At 42.8% G+C, this 21446-nt stretch overlaps 1 protein-coding gene across 3 annotated transcripts in view; it reads right to left on the reverse strand.

The window, feature by feature from the left end:
* Window positions 1-13791: 13791 nt before the first annotated feature.
* Window positions 13792-21446, reverse strand: part of LOC311117256 (protein jagged-1b-like) — a 30256-nt gene continuing 22601 nt past the window's right edge. For 2 of the 3 annotated variants that reach the window (XM_084192225.1, XM_084192227.1), the window contains exons 15-26: window positions 20851-20964; window positions 20050-20163; window positions 19690-19803; window positions 19146-19262; window positions 18757-18784; window positions 18270-18355; window positions 17537-17650; window positions 17034-17143; window positions 16646-16879; window positions 16307-16435; window positions 15902-16052; window positions 13792-15596 (exon numbers count right to left, since the gene is read on the reverse strand). In XM_084192225.1, coding sequence (XP_084048351.1) covers window positions 15049-15596; window positions 15902-16052; window positions 16307-16435; window positions 16646-16879; window positions 17034-17143; window positions 17537-17650; window positions 18270-18355; window positions 18757-18784; window positions 19146-19262; window positions 19690-19803; window positions 20050-20163; window positions 20851-20964 — 1859 coding nt within the window. In that variant the 3' untranslated portion in view covers window positions 13792-15048. The remainder of the gene's footprint in view (window positions 15597-15901; window positions 16053-16306; window positions 16436-16645; window positions 16880-17033; window positions 17144-17536; window positions 17651-18269; window positions 18356-18756; window positions 18785-19145; window positions 19263-19689; window positions 19804-20049; window positions 20164-20850; window positions 20965-21446) is intronic. The other variant, XM_084192226.1, reaches the window with a different exon arrangement.

A 21446-nucleotide genomic window follows, 5' to 3' on the forward strand; every position in this document is an offset into this window, starting at 1 on the left:
TATGAGGGTACCCATGTTTACGGATTTAGGGTTGTACCTGGTAGGTTCGTTGATAATTTGTGTGAGATTGAGGGCATCTAGTTTAGATTGTAGGATGGCCGGGGTGTTAAGCATATCCCAATTTAGGTCACCAAGCAGTACGAACTCTGAGGATAGATGGGGGGCAATCAATTCACATATGGTGTCCAGGGCACAGCTGGGGGCTGAGGGGGGTCTGTAGCAAGCGGCAACAGTGAGAGATTTATTTCTGGAAAGGTGGATTTTTAGAAGTAGAAGCTCAAACTGTTTGGGCACAGACCTGGATAGTATGATGGAGCTCTGCAGGCTATCTCTACAGTAGATTGCAACTCCACCCCCTTTGGCAGTTCTATCTAGACGGAAAATGTTATAGTTGGGGATGGAAATTTCAGAATTTTTGGTGGCCTTCCTAAGCCAGGATTCAGACACTGCTAGAACATCAGGGTTGGCGGAGTGTGCTAACGCAGTGAATAACTCAAACTTAGGAAGGAGGCTTCTGATATTTATGTGCAGAAAACCAAGACTTTTACGGTTACAGAAGTCAACAAATGATAGCTCCTGGGGAGTAGGAGTGATACTGGGGGCTGCAGGGCCTGGGTTAGCCTCTACATCACCAGAGGAACAGAGGAGGACTAGAATAAGGATACGACTAAAGGCTTTAAGAACTGGTCTTCTAGTGCGTTGGGTACATAGAATAAAGGGGGCAGTTCTCCGGGCGTTGTAGAAAAGATTCAGGGCATTATGTACAGAAAAGGATATGGAAGGATATGGGTACAGTTCAGGTAACCCTAAGCGTTGGGTAACAATGAAAGAGATAGCGTCATTGGAGGCATCGATTGAGCCGGTCTCGGCGTGTATGGGGGGAGGAACAAAGGAACTATATGAGGCAGTTTGAGAGGGACTAGGGGTTCTACAGTGAAATTGTATAATAAGAACTAACCCAAACAGCAATAGGCAAGGCATAATTGACATGGGAGAGAGGCATAAAGCAGTCACAGGTGTTATTAGAGAGAGCTAAGACACAACTGGAAATAGCGATAACGTTTGGGCTAAGACTAAACAGAATAAACAGGACAGGGTACCGTGTAAAGGAACAGTCCAGCAGGCATCAGCTGTGCAGCTGAGTGATCATAAGGTCCAGTGAACAGCAATATGTGAGTCCGAGAGCAGTTCAAATTGGTGCTTCAGCACAGCTAGCAGGGAGCACAGTTGTAGTTTGCGTGTGCTAGCGGGCCGGGGCTGGCAGATGGATCTTCGTGGTCGTCGCAACGGGAAGCCTGTTGAAACCACATCAGACTATTTCGTCGGCAAACCAGTCGTGTTGGTTCGGCGGGGCTCAGTGTCAACACTAGGAGGTCCCGTCCGGTTGACAGAGAGGTAGATAGCCGGGAGATGGGCCTGAGGCTAGCTCAAGGCTAACTGGTGCTTGCTATAGGGCAATGGTAATGGTAATTAGCCAACAACAGGTTGCAGCTAGCTAGCTGGTTGTGATGATCCGGCGCTAGGGTCCAGTGATTCCGGCAGAAAGTCCAATAAGCTCTGGGTCGATAGCACGCTGGGTCGATAGCACGCTGTGCAGACTGGCCGACGAATTGTCCAGGCTAGAGCTAGAGCTGGCTGGTGGATAGTGTAGGCCACGGACAGTGGTGAAGACGCTAACGTTGACTAATAGTAGGTAGCCATTCAGATTGCGGCTACACTCGTTTCAGCTTACGGTTCTTGATGAAAGTTATAAAGAAATAATAGAATCCTTTCCACGTTGGGTGAGGCGGGTTGCAGGAAAGTATATTTAGTTAAAGAATGAAAGTAAAAAATTGAGAAATATATACAAAATAGACCAAAAAAACAAGAAACGGGATATTTACACAGGATGAAGAAATAAAAGCGACCACACTGCTACGCCATCTTGGTTACATAAGAGAGATGGTTACATAAGACAAAAACTAAACGAAATTAGGGTGGTTGGTCGGGGTTGAGGATTAGGTGTATAACCCAAAGGTTGTGAGTTCGAATCTCATCACGGACAACTTTAGCATTTTAGCTAATTAGCAACTTTTCAACTACTTACTACTTTTTTGCTACTTTGCATGTTAGCTAACCCATCCCTAACCCTAACCTTAACCCTTTTAGCTAACCCTTCCCCTAAACCTAACCTTAACCCGTTAACCTAACTCCTAAACTTAACCCTAACCTTAACCCCTAGCCTAGCTAACGTTATCCACATAGCCACCTAGCTAGAATTCGTAATATATCATATGTTTTGCAAATTCATAACATATTGTACATTTTGCACATTCGTAACATATAATACGAATTGTAATTCGTTACATATCATATGAAATGGGCGATGGACATCCTCAAATGATTACATACAATACAAAATGTAACATATCATACTAAATGGAGAGTCTCGGATTTACATACAGAATAATACGAAATGCTCTGAGACCAGGTTGGTAATATAGCCACAACAGCATTTGCTTCTCACAGAGGATAATCCACTGAGGTAAAGTAGGTTTTACATTCAACAGACCAGACATTCGTTGTTAGCCTATTTAAACATTGACAACAATTTCCATTCCGCTCTTATTACTACAAAGGATCTTTCACAAGCGAATGTTTTTGTTAGGGACCAGACAGATTATTATTGAAATGTTTTGACTGGTGTGAAAGTGCAATCGCTATAAGGGCCCTTGAGGCGATGATTACGTGTGTCAGTTCCATTGAGGGTCTGGTTTGAATAATTTGGATTTACTTTGATGTTTCTATGACAATCCATGAAAAAGTTATAGCGGAAAGAGATTTAAATGCAATTTTACATGATTTGATTATTTATATCAAATCAACACTTTACTTTTTATGCAAATCAAAGGTTGTAAAAGTAGGCCAGATGTTTTTACAATAACTTGCACTTGTTTTTATGTTTCTATGACAATTGCTGAAAACAATATTGCGAACAAAAGATTGAAATGCATTTATATATTATTTTACTATTTCTATCAAATAAAAACTTTTGTTTATCGTTTTAATTGTATTTGAGGTTTTTGTAACAATCAATAAGAAAGTTATTGCAGTTAAAAGATTAATACAACATTTTAAAAAAAGGGAATTAACCACATCACTAACCACATTTCCATCCACAGTTTTTATGCGAGTAAAGTCATACTGTATAAAAACAAATCAGACAGCTGTGATGGAAACAGGAAGTTTTGGTACAATTGTATAAATGCCAACAGATAATTCCTTCGCTCGACATGGTGGAATCTTTTTGTGTCTGTAAAATATATTATGTGAGGAATGGGGCGGCAGGTAGCTTAGTGGTTAAGAGCGTTGTGCCAGTAACCGAAAGGTCGCTGGTTCTAATCCCCGAGCCGACTAGGTGAAAAATCTGTCGATGTGCCCTTGAGCAAGGCACTTAACCCTAATTGCTCCTGTATGTCGCTCTGGATAAGAGCGTCTGCTAAATGACGTAAATGTAATGAATGGCGGTGGAAACGCCTTTATGCACAAATATTGATATAATAACCATCATATAGAAGTAAAGCTGGAGTCACGCAATGATATGTTGTGTGGTCCTCCCACTATGACTCAGTGCAGTTTGGCTACAGATTGGTGAAAGTGCATGGTGATCTTGATGCTCATTTCTCTTGATTTGATGATGATGCTTGACTGCCTTTTGACAACAACAAAAATATTCTCGCTCTCATCCATAATAATCTCATCATGTAGACTACCTGTATCTGTAAACTGTTGGCTAGAGCGCACGTAACAAACCCAGAGTAGGCACATTTGCTATTTAACTCAACAGTTTTTGTGACAAAAACTATCCGTAGAGTTGAAAATGCGATGGAAACACATAGAATTTTAGATTTTTATTTGGTACATGAAAATGTAAGTGAAAAAGTTAATTTTGTGTGCACTACATGATCACGCGCTGATTTTGATCTGCAACAAGTCCATTTGGTGGAAACACACCACTGGTGGGAAAATTCACATATTTTCTTTATGCAGATTTTAGAATATTTGCATGAAAATCTGTTGCTAATTGGATGGAAACCTAGCTACTGAGACGTTCATCTCATGATAAACTGTAGACCACACTATTTACCAAGAGAGTTTTCATCTATATTTTTCGTAGCTGTCTATTTACCACCACAAACCGATGCTTGCACTAAGACCACACTCAACGAGCTGTATAAAGCCATAAGCAAACCAGAAAATGCTCATCCAGAAGCGGCGGTCCTAGTGGCCGGGGACATTAATGCAGGGAAACTTACATCCGTTTTACCTCATTTCTACCAGCATGTGTGTAACAAGAGGAAACAAAAACTCTAGACCCCCTTTACTCCACACACAGAGACATGTACAAAGCTCTCCCTCGCCCTCCATTTGGCAAATCTGACCATAATTCTATCCTCCTGATTCCTGTTTACAAGCAAAAACTAAAGCAGAACATACCCACTGTGTACATAGACAGCCCGATTAGCCGGAATCATGCTTTCCACCCTGCAATGGATGATGTGGTGTTTTCACAGTGGAGGGAGAAGGGGCTCACAACAATTGGTAATCTATACATAGATGGTCAGTTAGCTTCATTTCAACAACTACAGGCAAAGTTCAACATGCCAACAACACATTTTTTCAGATACCTCCAAATCAGGAATTTCTTAAGGACACACATCCCACAGTATGGCATGAAGCCAAATAGTCCTACATTAGATAGCTTGATCCTTGTCAAACCCCATTCAAAAGGGTCGGTCTCCAGACTGTATGATGTGCTACAGGCCCACATAGAGGTATCCACAGACACCATTAAAAGGGCTTGGGAACAAGAACTTGGTTCAGAAATCTCAAATGAGGACTGGATAGAAGCTCTCAGGAATATAAACCACAGTTCAGTGAATGCCAGACACAACCTTGTACAGTTTAAGGTGATACACAGGTTACACTACTCAAAAGTAAAACTGCATAAAATATTCCCGGACACCTCACCACTGTGTGAGAGGTGCAAGCAGGAGGAGGGGACGTTGTCCCACTTATTCTGGACATGCCCTAAATTACAGGCTTACTGGGCTCTCATTTTTGATTACTTATCTAAGGCCTTTGATAGAGTTCTAGCCCCAGACCCATTGATCGCTCTGTTTGGTACAGTTGATGGGAATAACCAGGAGGGGAAAGCTGTCTCTCTTTGTACTCTATTAGCCAAAAGGCTCATATTGCAATTTTGGAAAGTGGAGACTGTACCTACCTTTGAAATGTGGTTACGGGATTTAGGGAATGTAATCCATATGGAAAAGATTCGATACAACACCTCCAATAGAAGTCCATTGTTTTACAAAATATGGCAGCCGATACTGGATAAATGGTCTAGTCCCGCTTCATAACTGGGCTGACGATCTGCTGCTACTCTGTGCTGTACTCCACTCAATATTTATTTTTGGCTGAACTACACTGCTTGTAATGACTATATGCTGTCTTCTTATACACGTACCACCTAATAGGATTTTGTTTTATTTTGTGTATGTGTGAGTTAACTTTTGTTTTGTCCTCTAAACTGGCCATCCCATCCAACAGTACAATGAATGTCATTGTTTGTATTGCTGTCTCTTTTACTTTATTTTTATTGGAAAATAATAAACATATTATAAAAAAAAAAAAAAAACTAAAGCAGGAATTACCAGTGACTCGCTCAATACGGAAGTGGTCAGATGACGCAGATGCTAAGCTACAGGACTTTTTTGCTAGCACAGACAGGAAGGAATATGTTCTGGGACTCATCCGATGGCATTGAGTAGTATACCACATCAGTCACCGGCTTCATCAATAACTGCATCGATGACGTTGTCCCCACAGTCACTGTACGTACATACCCCAACCAGAAGCCTTGGATTACAGGTAACATCCGCACTGAGCTAAAGGGTAGAGCTGCCACTTTCAAGGAGCGGGACTAACCCAGACGCTTATAAGAAATCCCGCTATGCCCTCAGATGAACCATCAAACAGGCAAAGCGTAAATACAGGACTAAGATTGAATCCTACTACACCGGCTCCGACACTCGTCGGATGTGCCAGGGCTTGCAAACCATTACAGACTACAAAGGGAAGCCCAGCCGCGAGCTGCCCAGTGACACAAGCCTACCAGACGAGCTAAATGACTTATATGCGCGCTTCGAGGCAAGCAACACTGAAACATGTATGAAAGCATCAGCTGTTCCGGACAACTGTGTGATCACGCTCTCCGTAGCCGATGTGAGTAAGAACTTTAAACAGGTCAACATTCACAAGGCCAGACGGATTACCAGGACATGTACTCCGAGCATGCGCTGACCAACTGGCAAGTGTCTCCACTGACATTTTCAATCTGTTCCTGGCTGAGTTGGGGTATGTACGTACAGTGACGGTCACTCCTGAGTGGCGCAGTGGTCTAAGGCACTGCATCGCAGTGCTAACTGTGCCACTAGAGATCCTGGTTCGTATCCAGGCTCTGTCGCAGCCGGCCGCGACCGGGAGACTCATGGGCGGCGCACAATTGGCCCAGCGTCGTCCAGGGTAGGGGAGGGAATGGCCGGCAGGGATGTAGCTCAGTTGATAGAGCAATGGCGTTTGCAACGCCAGGGTTGTGGGTTCAATTCCCACGGGGGGCCAGTATTAAAAAAAAAATGTATTCACTAACTGTAAGTCGCTCTGGATAAGAGCGTCTGCTAAATGACTTAAATGTAAATGTGAGTCTCTAATACCTACATGTTTCAAGTAGACCACCATAGTCCCTGTGCCCAAGAACATCAAGGTAACCTGCCTAAAGGACCACCGACCCGTAGCACTCACGTCTGTAGCCATGAAGTGCTTTGAAAGGCTGGTCATGGCTCACATCAACACCATCATCCCAGAAACCCTAGGGTAGTGCTTACGGCCCAGTACTACCAGGTCCCCTGTAGCTCAGCTGGTAGAGCACGGCGCTTGTAACGCCAGGGTAGTGGGTTCGATCCCCGGGACCACCCATACACAAAAATGTATGCACGCATGACTGTAAGTCGCTTTGGATAAAAGCGTCTGCTAAATGGCATATTATTCTTATATTATTACATCACTGGGGCCAAGCTTCCTGCCATCCAGGACCTCTATACCAGGCGGTGTCAGAGGAAGGCCCTACAAATTGCCGAAGACTCCATCCATCCTAGTCATAGACTGTTCTCTCTGCTACCGCACTGCAAGTGTTACCGGAGCACCAAGTCTAGGTCCAAAAGGCTTCTGAACAGCTTCTACTCCCAAGCCATAAGACTGCTGAACAGCTAATCAAATGGCTTCCCGGACTATTTGCATTGACCTCCCCCTCTTTTTTTACACTGCTGCTACTCGCTGTTTATTATCTATTATCTATGCATAGTGACTGTACCCCTACCTACATGTACATATTACCTCAATTACCTCGACTAACCTGTATCCCCGCACATTGACTCGGTACTGGTACCCCCTGTATATAGCCTCGTTATTGTTATTTTATTGTTGCTCTTTTATTTTTTGCTTTAGTTTATTTAGTAAATATTTTTTCTTAACTCTTATTTTTCTTAAAACTGCATTGTTGTTTAAGGGCTTGTAAGTAAGCATTTCACGGTAAGGTCTACACCTGTTGTATTCGGCGCATGTGACAAATACAATTGTATTTTATTTGATTCAAGGGCCCTTGTAGTAATTGCACTTTCACCCCAGTAAAAAATAAATAATTAAAATTAAACATTCGCCCGTGAAAGATCCTTCATAGTAATCAGAGAGGAATGGAAATAGTTGTCAACGTTTAAATAGGCTAACTGCGAATGTCTGATATAAAACCTACTTTACCTCGGTAAATGCAGGAGTGTCTCATTTTGCCCCGGGGGCCGCATAGAAAATGTGTTATATTTCCTTGTCAAAATCTATCCACATTTATTTTTATTTTTGATGCTACCTGATTGTCTAGCTTTCCTTTCGGTGATTGGAAAGGAGCTGGACATAGTCAAGAAACTGTATGAATGTAGGTCCATTATAATTCTACAGTTTCGATTTTATTTCATTTGAAAGTATATTGAGTAAGTTCCCCACCGAAAAAACAAAACAAGGTGTAACCTAATGTAGCAAGCATAAAAAGACACCTGAGCGGAGTCCCCACATAGGTTGAAAATACTGTATCTTTAAAACCCGGAAACATCCGCTTTCTACCAACCTCGCGGAAAGCGCACAAAATGCTATGTTACAGGTCATAACTATGATGTTAGCTTGATTTTCTGAAGGGGCTTTGAAACGGTTATAGCCGAGCGGCTTTGATTTCATGACCTAGTAGCCATGAAACGGTTTCCCAATGTCGCTATCAGACAGCTGATCAATTGGGGTGTCTCGGTTTTTATACAGGACTATAGAGACCGAGGACAAGACAGGGTAGGGTGTCATTAATGTTTTGATAGAGCTCCCATTCATACACCAGCGGCATAAATAGACACACCCTTTGCATAAACAAAGACACACCCAACCACCCACGAACCTTACCCCCCTTAAAGTGCAATAAAAACATATTTTGCTGAATCTCCCACTGGCTGAGAAACCAGGAAGAGAGAAATTGGCAATCGTTGGCTGGGAGTCAGCTGAGAGATTGCGTCCCAAACGGCACCCTGTTCCCTATAAAGTGCACTACTTAAGCAGACAGAAGCAATAAAAAATGTAGAGCACTATATAAGGAATAGGGTGCAATTTGGGACACAGATTGAGAGAGTTGAGAACTATGAACTCTGAATTTTTGCATCCCAAAAGAATAAAAACAGAGGAGGCCGCAATCCCAAAAAGACGACTAAATGCCAACATCCTCTGCTTATACCCCAAATAATCTCCAGATCCGAAGAAGACTTTCACTACTTATCAGACTCCATCTTGTATGAGAAGTAGGCTATCCCTCTCCTCCCAATGACAAAGTTTGTGTAATTTGTATAACTGCAAATAAAAAACGCACATAAATGCTACTTTCCCATTTTTCAACCACAGCGTAATAGGTAGGGACAAATCTCAAAGTCAGGGTCAAGTCAAGTGGGAGGAAAAAGCTTGCTTGTTTTTTCCATTTGGAGTGATTCCTCTATACAGTGAGGGAAAAAAGTATTTGATCCCCTGCTGATTTTGTACGTTTGCCCACTGACAAAGAAATGATCAGTCTATAATTTTAATGGTAGGTATATTTTAACAGTGAGAGACAGAATAACAACAAAATAATCCAGAAAAACTCATGTCAAAAATGTTATTAATTGATTTGCATTTTAATGAGGGAAATAAGTATTTGACCCCCTCTCAATCAGAAAGATTTCTGGCTCCCAGGTGTCTTTTATACAGGTAATGTGCTGAGAGTAGGAGCACACTCTTAAAGGGAGTGCTCCTAATCTCAGTTTGTTACCTGTATAAAAGACACCTGTCCACAGAAGCAATCAATCAGATTCCAAACTCTCCACCATGGCCAAGACCAAAGAGCTCTCCAAGGATGTCAGGAACAAGATTGTAGACCTACACAAGGCTGGAATGGGCTACAAGACCATCGCCAAGCAGCTTGGTAAGAAGGTGACAACAGTTGGTGCGATTATTCGCAAATGGAAGAAACACAAAAGAACTGTCAATCTCCCTCGGCCTGGGGCTCCATGCAAGATCTCACCTCGTGGAGTTGCAATGATCATGAGAATGGTGAGGAATCAGCCCAGAACTACACGGGAGGATCTTGTCAATGATCTCAAGGCAGCTGGGACCATAGTCACCAAGAAAACAATTGGTAACACACTACGCTGTGAAGGACTGAAATCCTGCAGCGCCCGCAAGGTCCCCCTGCTCAAGAAAGCACATACAGTGGGGAAAACAAGTATTTAGTCAGCCACCAATTGTGCAAGTTCTCCCACTTAAAAAGATGAGAGAGGCCTGTAATTTTCATCATAGGTACACGTCAACTATGACAGACAAATGGAGAAAAAAATCCAGATAATCACATTGTAGGATTTTTAATGAATTTATTTGCAAATTATGGTGGAAAATAAGTATTTGGTCACCTACAAACAAGCAAGATTTCTGGCTCTCACAGACCTGTAACTTCTTCTTTAAGAGGCTCTTCTGTCCTCCACTCGTTACCTGTATTAATGGCACCTGTTTGAACTTGTTATCAGTATAAAAGACACCTGTCCACAACCTCAAACAGTCACACTCCAAACTCCACTATGGCCAAGACCAAAGAGCTGTCAAAGGACACCAGAAACAAAATTGTAGACCTGCACCAGGCTGGGAAGACTGAATCTGCAATAGGTAAGCAGCTTGGTTTGAAGAAATCAACTGTGGGAGCAATTATTAGGAAATGGAAGACATACAAGACCACTGATAATCTCCCTCGATCTGGGGCTCCACGCAAGATCTCACCCCGTGGGGTCAAAATGATCACAAGAACGGTGAGCAAAAATCCCAGAACCACACGGGGGGACCTATTGAATGACCTGCAGAGAGCTGGGACCAAAGTAACAAAGCCTACCATCAGTAACACACTACGCCGCCAGGGACTCAAATCCTGCAGTGCCAGACGTGTCCCCCTGCTTAAGCCAGTACATGTCCAGGCCCGTTTGAAGTTTGCTAGAGTGCATTTGGATGATCCAGAAGAGGATTGGGAGAATGTCATATGGTCAGATGAAACCAAAATAGAACTTTTTGGTAAAAACTCAACTCGTCGTGTTTGGAGGACAAAGAATGCTGAGTTGCATCCAAAGAACACCATACCTACTGTGAAGCATGGGGGTGGAAACATCATGCTTTGGGGCTGTTTTTCTGCAAAGGGACCAGGACGACTGATCCGTGTAAAGGAAAGAATGAATGGGGCCATGTATCGTGAGATTTTGAGTGAAAACCTCCTTCCATCAGCAAGGGCATTGAAGATGAAACGTGGCTGGGTCTTTCAGCATGACAATGATCCCAAACACACTGCCCGGGCAACGAAGGAGTGGCTTCGTAAGAAGCATTTCAAGGTCCTGGAGTGGCCTAGCCAGTCTCCATATCTCAACCCCATAGAAAATCTTTGGAGGGAGTTGAAAGTCTGTGTTGCCCAGCGACAGCCCTAAAACATCACTGCTCTAGAGATCTGCATGGAGGAATGGGCCAAAATACCAGCAACAGTGTGTGAAAACCTTGTGAAGACTTACAGAAAACGTTTGACCTGTGTCATTGCCAACAAAGGGTATATAACAAACTATTGAGAAACTTTTCTTATTGACCAGATACTTATTTTCCACCATAATTTGCAAATAAATTCATTAAAAATCCTACAATGTGATTTTCAGGATTTTTTTTCTCATTTTGTCTGTCATAGTTGACGAATTACAGGCCTCTCTCATATTTTTAAGTGGGAGAACTTGCACAATTGGTGGCTGACTAAATAATTTTTTCCCCCACTGTATACAGGGCCGTCTGAAGTTTGCCTATGAAAAATCTGAATGATTCAGAGGAGAACTGGGTGAAAGTGTTGTCAGATGAGACCAAAATCGAGCTCTTTGGCATCAACTCAACTCGCCATGTTTGGAGGAGGAGGAATGCTGCCTATGACCCCAAGAACACCATCCCCACCGTCAAACATGGAGGTGGAAACATGCTTTGGGGGTGTTTTTCTGCTAAGGGGACAGGACAACTTCACCGCATCAAAGGGACGATGGACGGGGCCATGTACCGTCAAATCTTGGGTGAGAACCTCCTTCCCTCATTGAAAATGGGTTGTGGCTGGGTATTCCAGCATGACAATGACCCAAAACACACAGCCAAGGCAACAAAGGAGTGGCTCAAGAAGAAGCACATTAAGGTCCTGGAGTGGCCTAGCCAGTCTCCAGACCTTAATCCCATAGAAATTCTGTGTAGGGAGCTGAAGGTTCGAGTTGCCAAACGTCAGGCTCGAAACCTTAATGACTTGGAGAAGATCTGCAAAGAGGAGTGGAACAAAATCCCTCCTGAGATGTGTGCAAACCTGGTGGCCAACTACAAGAAACGTCTGACCTCTGTGATTGCCAACAAGGGTTTTGCCACCAAGTACTAAGTAATGTTTTGCAGAGGGATCAAATACTTATTTCCCTCATTAAAATGCAAATCAATTTATAACATTTTTGACATGCGTTTTTATGGATTTTGTTGTTGTTATTCTGTCTCTCACTGTTCAAATAAACCTACCATTAAAATTATAGACTGATCATGCCTTTGTCAGTGGGCAGACGTACAACATCAGCAGGGGATCAAATACTTTTTTCCCTCACTGTAAATGCATTTGCAAGTGTCTCATTCTGTTTATTTAGGTGAAAGACAGGCTTGTTCCCACGCAGGTTAGGGCTGTGTACAGTCCTTTTAAACTCTCTGACATGTCTGCTGAGACTGTGCATGCATGTGTGAGAGAGGACAGGGATGGTCGAGGCTCAGACAAAGTCGTCATTGTTCAACACTCAACAGCAAATGCGGCTCATCCGCCATATCGTCTAGTCTACACCCGCCGACTTACGCCACCAGACAGAACCTTTGCCCCAGAAAGCAATGGAAAACACACCAAAAACGAAGTTCTCTTTTTGTACAAAATATTTTAATAAATATTACTTTCCAAAACAAAACAAGACTTATTGCCAGGAACAACCTCCCCCCAAAAATACTTTAATTCTCAAGTTCTTAACACACTAAAGTGAAATGTACACAAACACTTTCTCTTCTATCATGATCTTAAGGGCAAACGATTGAAATAAAAATTAAAAATGTTTACAGCCTCGTGGTCTCCGATCTAGAAAGGCTATGTGTCACATGACAGTTCTACAGTGTTCTTATTGGACCTCCTCTCTTCAAGTATCTCATTGGTCGAGTTCGTTTTGCATGGCCCGGTGAACAGAGTTTCCTCATTGTAGACCATTCCATTGGTCCTTAAGTGAAATCTCCACCCACCCGGGGCATGCAAAACGAATTCCACCATTTATTACAGTTCATTACCATATATGCAAAAAAATATGCAAAGTAAGGACATTTTTTTCTGGCCCTGTTCTTGACACTTTCTTTTGTTATGCTGTACATGCAAACATCAAGCAACCAAAAAAATTAATAAATGTTGTTCCCTTAAAAGTATTTAATTGGCAAGCAATGTGTCTGCCACATTTAGTTGTTTTAAATGACCCTGCAGCAGCAATATCATCCTCCATGTTATTTTGTCCTTTCCCCTCCCATCCCATTTACATTTAAGTACTTACAAAAGAGTCCTGGCAAATATACCATAGAAATGGTTTCAAACAGACGTCGTTCAAAAACATGTTTTTTGGGGGGCCAAAAATGCCCATCCAATTGTTAAGAAATAAACTATTCTTTCAAGAACACTTTTGGCATTTATGAAACAAAGTGAGGTCCAAAAGTATTGGCTCTGTACTCCAGGACTTTAGATTTGAAATGATACAATGACTGAGGTTAAAGTGCAGACTGTCAGCTGTAATTTGAGGGTATTTTCATCCATTCATGTGGATGCTACCATGATTACAGAAACCCTGATTGAATCATGAATAATGAGTGAGAAAGTTTGAGGAATAAATATCATACCCTCCCGAAAAAGGCTATTCTCCCGTTATTGTAATGGTGAGAGGTTAGCATGTCTTAGGGTATGATCTTTGTGCCTCCAACTTTCTCACTCATTATTATTCACAATTAATTCAGGATTATCTGTAATTATGGTAGCATCCACATTAATGTAGAAGTGTTCAGAAACATTCTTATTTAAAATAAAAGTGACTCCAAAATGACATTACATTAACATTTAATTCATTTAGCAGACGCTCTTAACCATAGCGACTTACAGTAGTGAGTGCATACATTTTCGTACTGTTCCCCACGTGGGAATCAAAACCACAACCCTGGCGTTGCAAGCGCAATACTCTACCAACTGAGCCACATGGGACATTATTTACCATTCAAATCTATTGGGCACAAAATAATCTGAAACTGCAACTGCATCCAACAAGTTTGTAGAGTCACAAGCTTGATGTAGTCATTGCGTGCTAGGAATATGGGACCAAATCATAAACGTTTAACTACTTTAATACACAAGTGAATTTGTCCAAATGTTGGTTTCTTGAAATACGTGGACCATGTACAAAAAGTGTGGTAATTATTTTAAAAGGTTCACCCATTATGGATGAAAATACCCTAAAATTAAAGCTGACCGTCTATACTTTAACCTCAGTCATTGTATCATTTCAAAACCCAAAGTACTGTAGTACAGAGCAAAAACAAAAAATGTCAATGTCCAAATACTTTGACCTCACTTTATATATTGAAACAATATTTTCATCAAAAATAAGGAAGTTGTAAGCTTACAAAGCTGTCAAACCTTCAAATCTAAACAATGCATATAAATAAAAGGAATGATATTTTAAGGCTCTTGATTATTAAGTTAATAAATCAAATATACACAATGATTAATAAAAAAATATTTACAGATCTATACAACATTCTACATTGACACAAATTCTTCATATCGGCAGCAACTGCTGACAGACTCAACCTGCCCCTAAACAAAAATAAATAATATTTTTTGATAGTTGCTGTGGTATGGTGATGCAGAAGCGCGTACAAATACAAAACCAGTTAGAGGCTAAACCCACATAAATATTCATCGTACACTTTGTAAGACTACTGGGAAAAAGCCTGTAAAAAGCCTTTGACAGCAGCTTACCGAACAACGTAGAGATGTTCTTACACGTACATCGATATCTCCATTTAAAGAAGTGGCGCCTCGAAGCTAGCTAGTTTTGCAAAAGACCGCAAACAAACGCAGCACCCGGAAATCCAGCCAAACCACAGCCAACCGTTATTGCCAGTGTGAGCCAGCTTGTCGAAACATAAATTAAACACAGGGAAATTTGTCTTCTTTGTGAAGGGTAAAACACAACTTTTTGATTCAAAAACGGTATCAACAACTTTGGAGCGCCCCTCAGTTGACCTTCCAACGATGATAAACCGGTTGAAGTGGCCGGGCCAAGGTCGCCAAGCTGTGCGCTATACAATGAATTCCATTCGGTTTAAGCTCTGCGCCGACTCCAAGTCTCTGTTGTCCTGTTTATTAGTCCAGTTGGGGTGTTTGCCGGCCGTGCTGAGGGGCTGTGGGCTCCGCTCCTCCCGGTCCACTAGCGTATACGGCGTTTGCCTGGGGAACCTAGCCTTCTGAAGCCTCTTCTCAGACTCCTCGTCATCCGAATGGTGGCTACCCACGTCGGAGTTGTTTGTTCTAATTTTGGCATTGACAAGAGAGTTCTTGTCCTCGTAGTGATAGTGGTGGTGGTTGGGGTGTTCTTTAACTGGGGGTAGGCCGTTGGTCGGACCGTGTTTATCGATGGGGTTCTTGATCTGGTTGAGCTGCTCACGCACGTTGTTGACCGCGTTGTTGGTGTCTTCGGCTGTCGTCGCTGGGGATGATGACTGGGTGTTGACACCCGTGTGGGTGCTGGGCTTCCGGCGCCGCTTGAGGCACCAGATAAACGCAGAGGCCACAGCCAAGAGCCAGATGACGATGACTACAGACACCAGCAGGGGAACCAGGTAGTCTGCTGGAAGGAGAAAGGGAGGGAGGGAAGGCGTCAGTTATCAAAGACTAGAACGAACGAGGGAGACTCAGATATCAAAAACTATAGTCGAAGCAGAAGTTGACAGCAGCAGCAATGTCATCTTCTCCCTCTTCCCATTAACAATTTTGAATTGCAAAATTCCCCAAATCCTTCAACCAGGATTTCTGGAAAACCTGGGAAATGCTCAGGAATTTTTCAAACCTAGGTACATAAAACCATCCCACCACTAGTGAAGGTCAATGTCCTTGCAGAAACAAAAACTGGCTGCCTGTGCTCTGTGTTCTCACCATTGGGGTTGTGGCTCTGCCTCCTCTGGACTCGGACCTCGACGATGGCTGTGATGATAGTGCTGTTGCCGTTTCGCTTGCTGACCAGGTCTATGAAATTGTCTGTGATCTCTTTGATAGGAGCCTTGCCTCTTCTGGGGTCCTCCGTCGACTAAAAAATAAAAAAGTAATTGAGTTCTAAGTCTTCGTACAAGCAAAGTAACTACTATGTAGACTAACTTCCATATATCTCATTTGAAAGAATATTGAGTATACTGTGAGAAACAGGACAAATTCTTTAGTGAATGTAGTTATTCTTAGGATAAGAGTGTCTGCTAAATGACTAATGTATGTTTCAAAATGGCCATTTGCTTGTTCTTGATAATCATGGAATTGAGGGCAATATTTGAGCCAAGCGGTACTCACGATGGCTACATGGATCTCGTTGGCAGTTGCCGATGGCTCGCAGGTCATGGACACTGAGTACTCCGACGAGAGGTTCCTCACCACATACAGACTCCTTAGCTCGCTGCAGATGTGCTCAACAGTCAAGCCCTGCCACACACACAGAGGTCAAAAGGTTCAACATATAAGTTCAAAGTATCGGCATCACAGTTCATCCAAAACTGCATACTGCTCCTAGTCTTACCAAGGTATATGAAATGCTGCCAAACTGGATGTGACAATGTTTTGCCATTGGTTAAATGTACTTCCTAGTTTAAGTTAGAATACATTTCTATGATGATGTGGCTTGCGCCAACTCACCTGTGGCATCGTGTCCTTGTTGAAGGTGAAGGTGACGTTGGCACAGTTGCTCTCGGGGTGGCACTTGGCGTGGGGCGGGGGACTGTGGGAGGCCGACCAGCACTCGCCCTGGCTGGGGCATGGCTTGACGAAACAGCGCTCATCCCGGATGGGCACACACGTCTGACCGACTGGGCACTCGCCACCGCTGTGGCTTTTACTGTGGACCCGGCAGGATTTGGGACCGCACCAGATCTGGAGGGGGACAGGAATGTGGTCAACTGTGGTCAGAGGTGGTGAGAATTTGAGGTCATTCATTGCATAGCTAGCTCACATCACTATGGGGATGGAATATGGTACAAACAAAAGCTAAAAAAGCCAGCTTGTCGTAGAACCTGAGGTTTCGTACCTTTGTACAGGTGACCTTCCCATTGTGGCACTGGCAGGTGTTGCAATCGTCTTCCCATTTGGTCCCATCCACGGCCACCAGACCGTTGACAACACAGGGTTTCCCAGTAACTGCAAAGCAAGAGGCGGCCATTTTAGTCTCTCATCACGATTGAACCTGAAACATTTGCTATAGATGCCCAAAATCCTAGATGTACTGCGTTTTATTCAGGTTGACTGTTTACACCTACATCGACTCTTGTTAAGACTTAGGTTCTTGTGATGTTATGGTAATAAAGCTATTGTACCGTGCACTTATACTTTGTTTATCTGATGTCCTATAAACACCACCTAAAGAGCTATAGCACAAGGAACAAAAATTCAGACCAAGTTTCTGACTAAAATACAGTCCATTGTCATGCCAGAATCCAACAGGGATGATTACACTGCTGATCATGATGGGAAATGTATTTATTGAAGCAAGTATAAGGCTCCAAAGGAACACATAGAGGCTAGAGGTCTTACCTTCTTGGCATCTGGGGCCGGCCCTCCCTGCTGGACACAGGCAGCGGTAGCCGTTGATCTCGTCTACGCAGGTGGAGCCAAACGCGCAGGGTGACGACTGGCACTCGTTGATGTCTGAGGGGACAAGATCGGCAACTGTTAGGGTACTACTCTATTTCTGTCACTTCATCTGTTCATCAATCTATATGCATCGGTCCATCTATCCTACCGACTAACAGACTGAGTGACTACAAGTGAGACTTCCAAATGACACATGATACACGTCTTAGAACCATTTTGCTGAGACTGATATTTTGCAGAGCCACAGACCAAACTTTGCTAATTACAAACATATCAAACTATGCTAATTACATAGCAGTATAACTTCATCCCAAAAAAAAAAAATGTTGAAGATCAACTAATTCATTCAAAACTCTACCCTAGTTTCATTCCTAGTCCTTGGTGGTTAATAGTTGATAGTTGGACTAACTCTGGGTGGTCAAGTTATCATTGGGAATGAGTGCAGGTGATCAACTTCTCCATCTGAGCTCTCTTTAACTGGATCAAAGGGCTAACAGCAGCGTGAACTTATCTAGCCAACTTATAAGCCTCATCCTCCATTGTGTTGTCCTACAAGCACCACCAAATCCAAGAGACTTAAACCCGATTTAGCCCCGACTTAACTGACTTTTGTCACAGCTTAAGAATAGTGAGGGGGGTGGGGGGGAGAGGAACGCAAAGGGTTAATACTCACTAATCCTGCAGTCTGGTCCGGCGAATCCCGCGGCACACTCACACCGGTACCAGTTATCTCCGTCCACACAGGTTCCACTGTTATAGCTGCAGAGAAAATGATAGAGAGAGACAGAGGTCAGGGGTCACAGCTCTTAACCAATAATAATTAACTAAATGGGTGGGAAATGTCTTAGAAAGTATCTAAATAAGCATCAGTCAGAATTCCCTCTGTATTAAATGATTTCACCACAAAAATATTGTTTCTTTAAAAGATAAATGTATAGTATTCTTACAATGGTGTTGGGAAGAGGAGGAAGTGGAACAAGGTACAATGTCTGATTGTGAAGTCTTGAGCAAACAGGGTTATGTGAGTTGTTTGTGGCTCTTTGTTGACGCTGAGTGTATACGCAAGTCTGTCTGTGTGTGTGTGTGTGTGTTATCAGCAGCAGGACATTCCTGAGGGAAGATATGTTTACTGGCCCTAATTTGGCTTGGGATTGACTTACCAAGGGTGGGGATTGCAGTCGTTGGAATCTGTAAAATGAGAAATAAAAGAAAGTTCGGTTAGACAGAGTGCACGTCAGAATACTAACTCAAGATGAATTTGTGGCTAGCTGAGAGGCCACGTGCAATTAATCTAAAAAATAAAAAAAATAAAAAAAAGTTTCCTATCGTTAAGATTTAGCTAGATAAATTCTTTACATAAAGGACAAAGGCCAAACTGTGCAAATCTACTACGGCAGGTTAAAATGTAGTGCTACTGAATATTACACGTTATCAAGTTGTTATGAACAGCTAATAGTGCACAAGACTACAATTCTCTACCAAAGATGTATTACCTACCCCAGTTACTAGGACAAGTGAGGACACACATACACACTCTGGGGTCACTCACTTTGGTTGCAGGTCAGGCCCTCCCAGCCCTCTTTGCAGACGCAGGTGAAAGAGTCTCCACTGCCCACACAGGTGCCTCCGTTCTCACAAGGGCTAGGCAGACAGCTGCTGTTCTTAGCTGGAGAAGCAAACACAACCTTTAGCCAACATGCTAGCTAGCTGGAAAATGCTACACATTCAAACATTACCTTTAGCCATCCTGTTAGCCACCCAATGCTACATAGGCAAACACAACCTTTAGCCTACCTGCTAACTAGAAAATGCTGAATGGGCAAATGCAACCTTTAGCCTAGTTTTGGACCTAGCCTTTTGCTATAGCACTAGTTAAAAGAGGCAGCTACCTCAGCCACCACAGTTTAGCAATTCAGTATCTAAACTAAGTGTTTTGTCAGACTCAAAATGTCTATTTTTAGGAATTTAAAATGTGCAGGACATTGCATTACTGTCAAATGTTGAGGGAAAACAAAATCATAGTGGTTGTGGTGAATGCTCAGGTGGAATAGCATTAGCTGCAATAATTTAGCACTGCCGGCTACGCTACACACCTATATTACAGGTGGCACCCTCCCATCCGGCAGCACACATGCATTTGAAGGTGTCCCCTTCATCGTAGCACGTTCCGCCATTGTTGCACGTAGCCTCGTCACACTGGCTCTCCCCTGGAAGTGAAAAAGACTACATGTTAGCAACTGTTCATAGTCAATGTCAGGAAACCATTAGTCCCTAACACACATACCTGCATATATAGGTTTCATTTATGTACATAAACACACCCTTTTCGAACACGTACAAGCATGCACACATGCTTACATCCCACCCACACGCATACTTCACACCACACATGGCCGCCCCAGGGCGAAAACAAAAAGCGTGCAATACTGTAGTAAGGGGTAAGGGGGTCTTACTTGAGTGACATGTCTTGCCCTTCCATCCGTTCTTACACTCACAGTAGAAGTCGTTTACCAGGTCCCGGCACGTGCCGCGGTTGCGACAGGGGTTGGTGTTGCAGTCGTCAATGTCTGAGGAGACAAGACAGAGACAAACATGAAATTTACAAAACAAAAAAAACAGACTGTTCAGCATCTTCAAGGAGAAGAAAAACAAGCATGTGTTTTTCTGCCATTATAATCCTTGGGCGGGCTGCCTAACAGTTTTTTCCGGGTCGCATAAGTCAAACGTTCAGGATGGGAAAATGCTTTAAGTGTCAAATTCAATGACAAACCAGATATAAAGTATGCAGAAAAGATAATGGTCCTATATATTTTTTTTATAATATGATCTTTGTTCGTTCTCAAATCACCTAAATAAAAGCTTGACAGTCAGCGAGAATAGAACATTTCCAAAATAATGAATTTAGCAGTATTCATTTTGTTATGTTTGAGCAAAAACACGGCATTATCCATGGCAAAATGCATAGAATTGCAGGACATTAGCTTTAAAGCTGCAGAAAAAGAATCTAAGCTCCACTGAGAAATGTGTAGAATTGCAGGAAATTGGCTTAAAAATGCAGAAATGTCTCTACAGTGACAAGATGGGGGGCCTCTACAATTTTCTCTAAAATGTAGCCGGCAACTAAATAACTTGTATATAACTTCAATAACATAATGTATTATCCACCGGTGGTTCAAAGAAAGTGAAAGCCATTATTCATATAAACAAATATGACTACATAACAGTAGTGTGTGGCGAGAAGACAATTCACTTACTGTTTTTGCAGTTGGGTCCCTCCCAGCCCTCGGCACAGATGCACTGGTACAGGCTGACTTTGTCAATACACGTTCCCCCGTTCTGACACGGGCCGCTCTCACAGTCATTTATATCTGAGAGAGTGAGTGAAAGAAAGAGGAAAAATAAGTCTGAGAATATGCACAATATCAAGCCATGCAATCAAGGCGTGCACCAAGGACTTATTTACCATTTCCATTTACAATTTTTCTAGAGTTTCTTAGAACAAGTGAACAACTCGCATTGTTTCCACATTACACATTCAACGGAGGCCTTGCAGGTTCCCTAGTGCCCCATTTATTTTGGCTGTCGTCTCCGGTCAAGTAACCTCCCACCAATAGCCATTCCAAAAACTCCCTCTTCTGTCACCCAAAACCAAAACAGAGATCTTGGTGTTGGGTGTGTGTGTGCGTGCGTGGGAGAGACAAGGCCAGGCAGACTTCCTGTCTAAAGAGAATGAGAGTTAGGGGTGGGGAGGCATGGAGCCCCCCTCATTTAACAACTTCCCCACCCCCTGACAGGCTAGCGAAGGCTGGGCAGGGTCATTAATCAAGGCCTGTGTCTGAGAGACAGCATA

Source organism: Coregonus lavaretus (assembly GCF_964263955.1).
Source record: "Coregonus lavaretus genome assembly, contig: HAP1_SCAFFOLD_3538, whole genome shotgun sequence".
NCBI lineage: Eukaryota > Metazoa > Chordata > Actinopteri > Salmoniformes > Salmonidae > Coregonus > Coregonus lavaretus.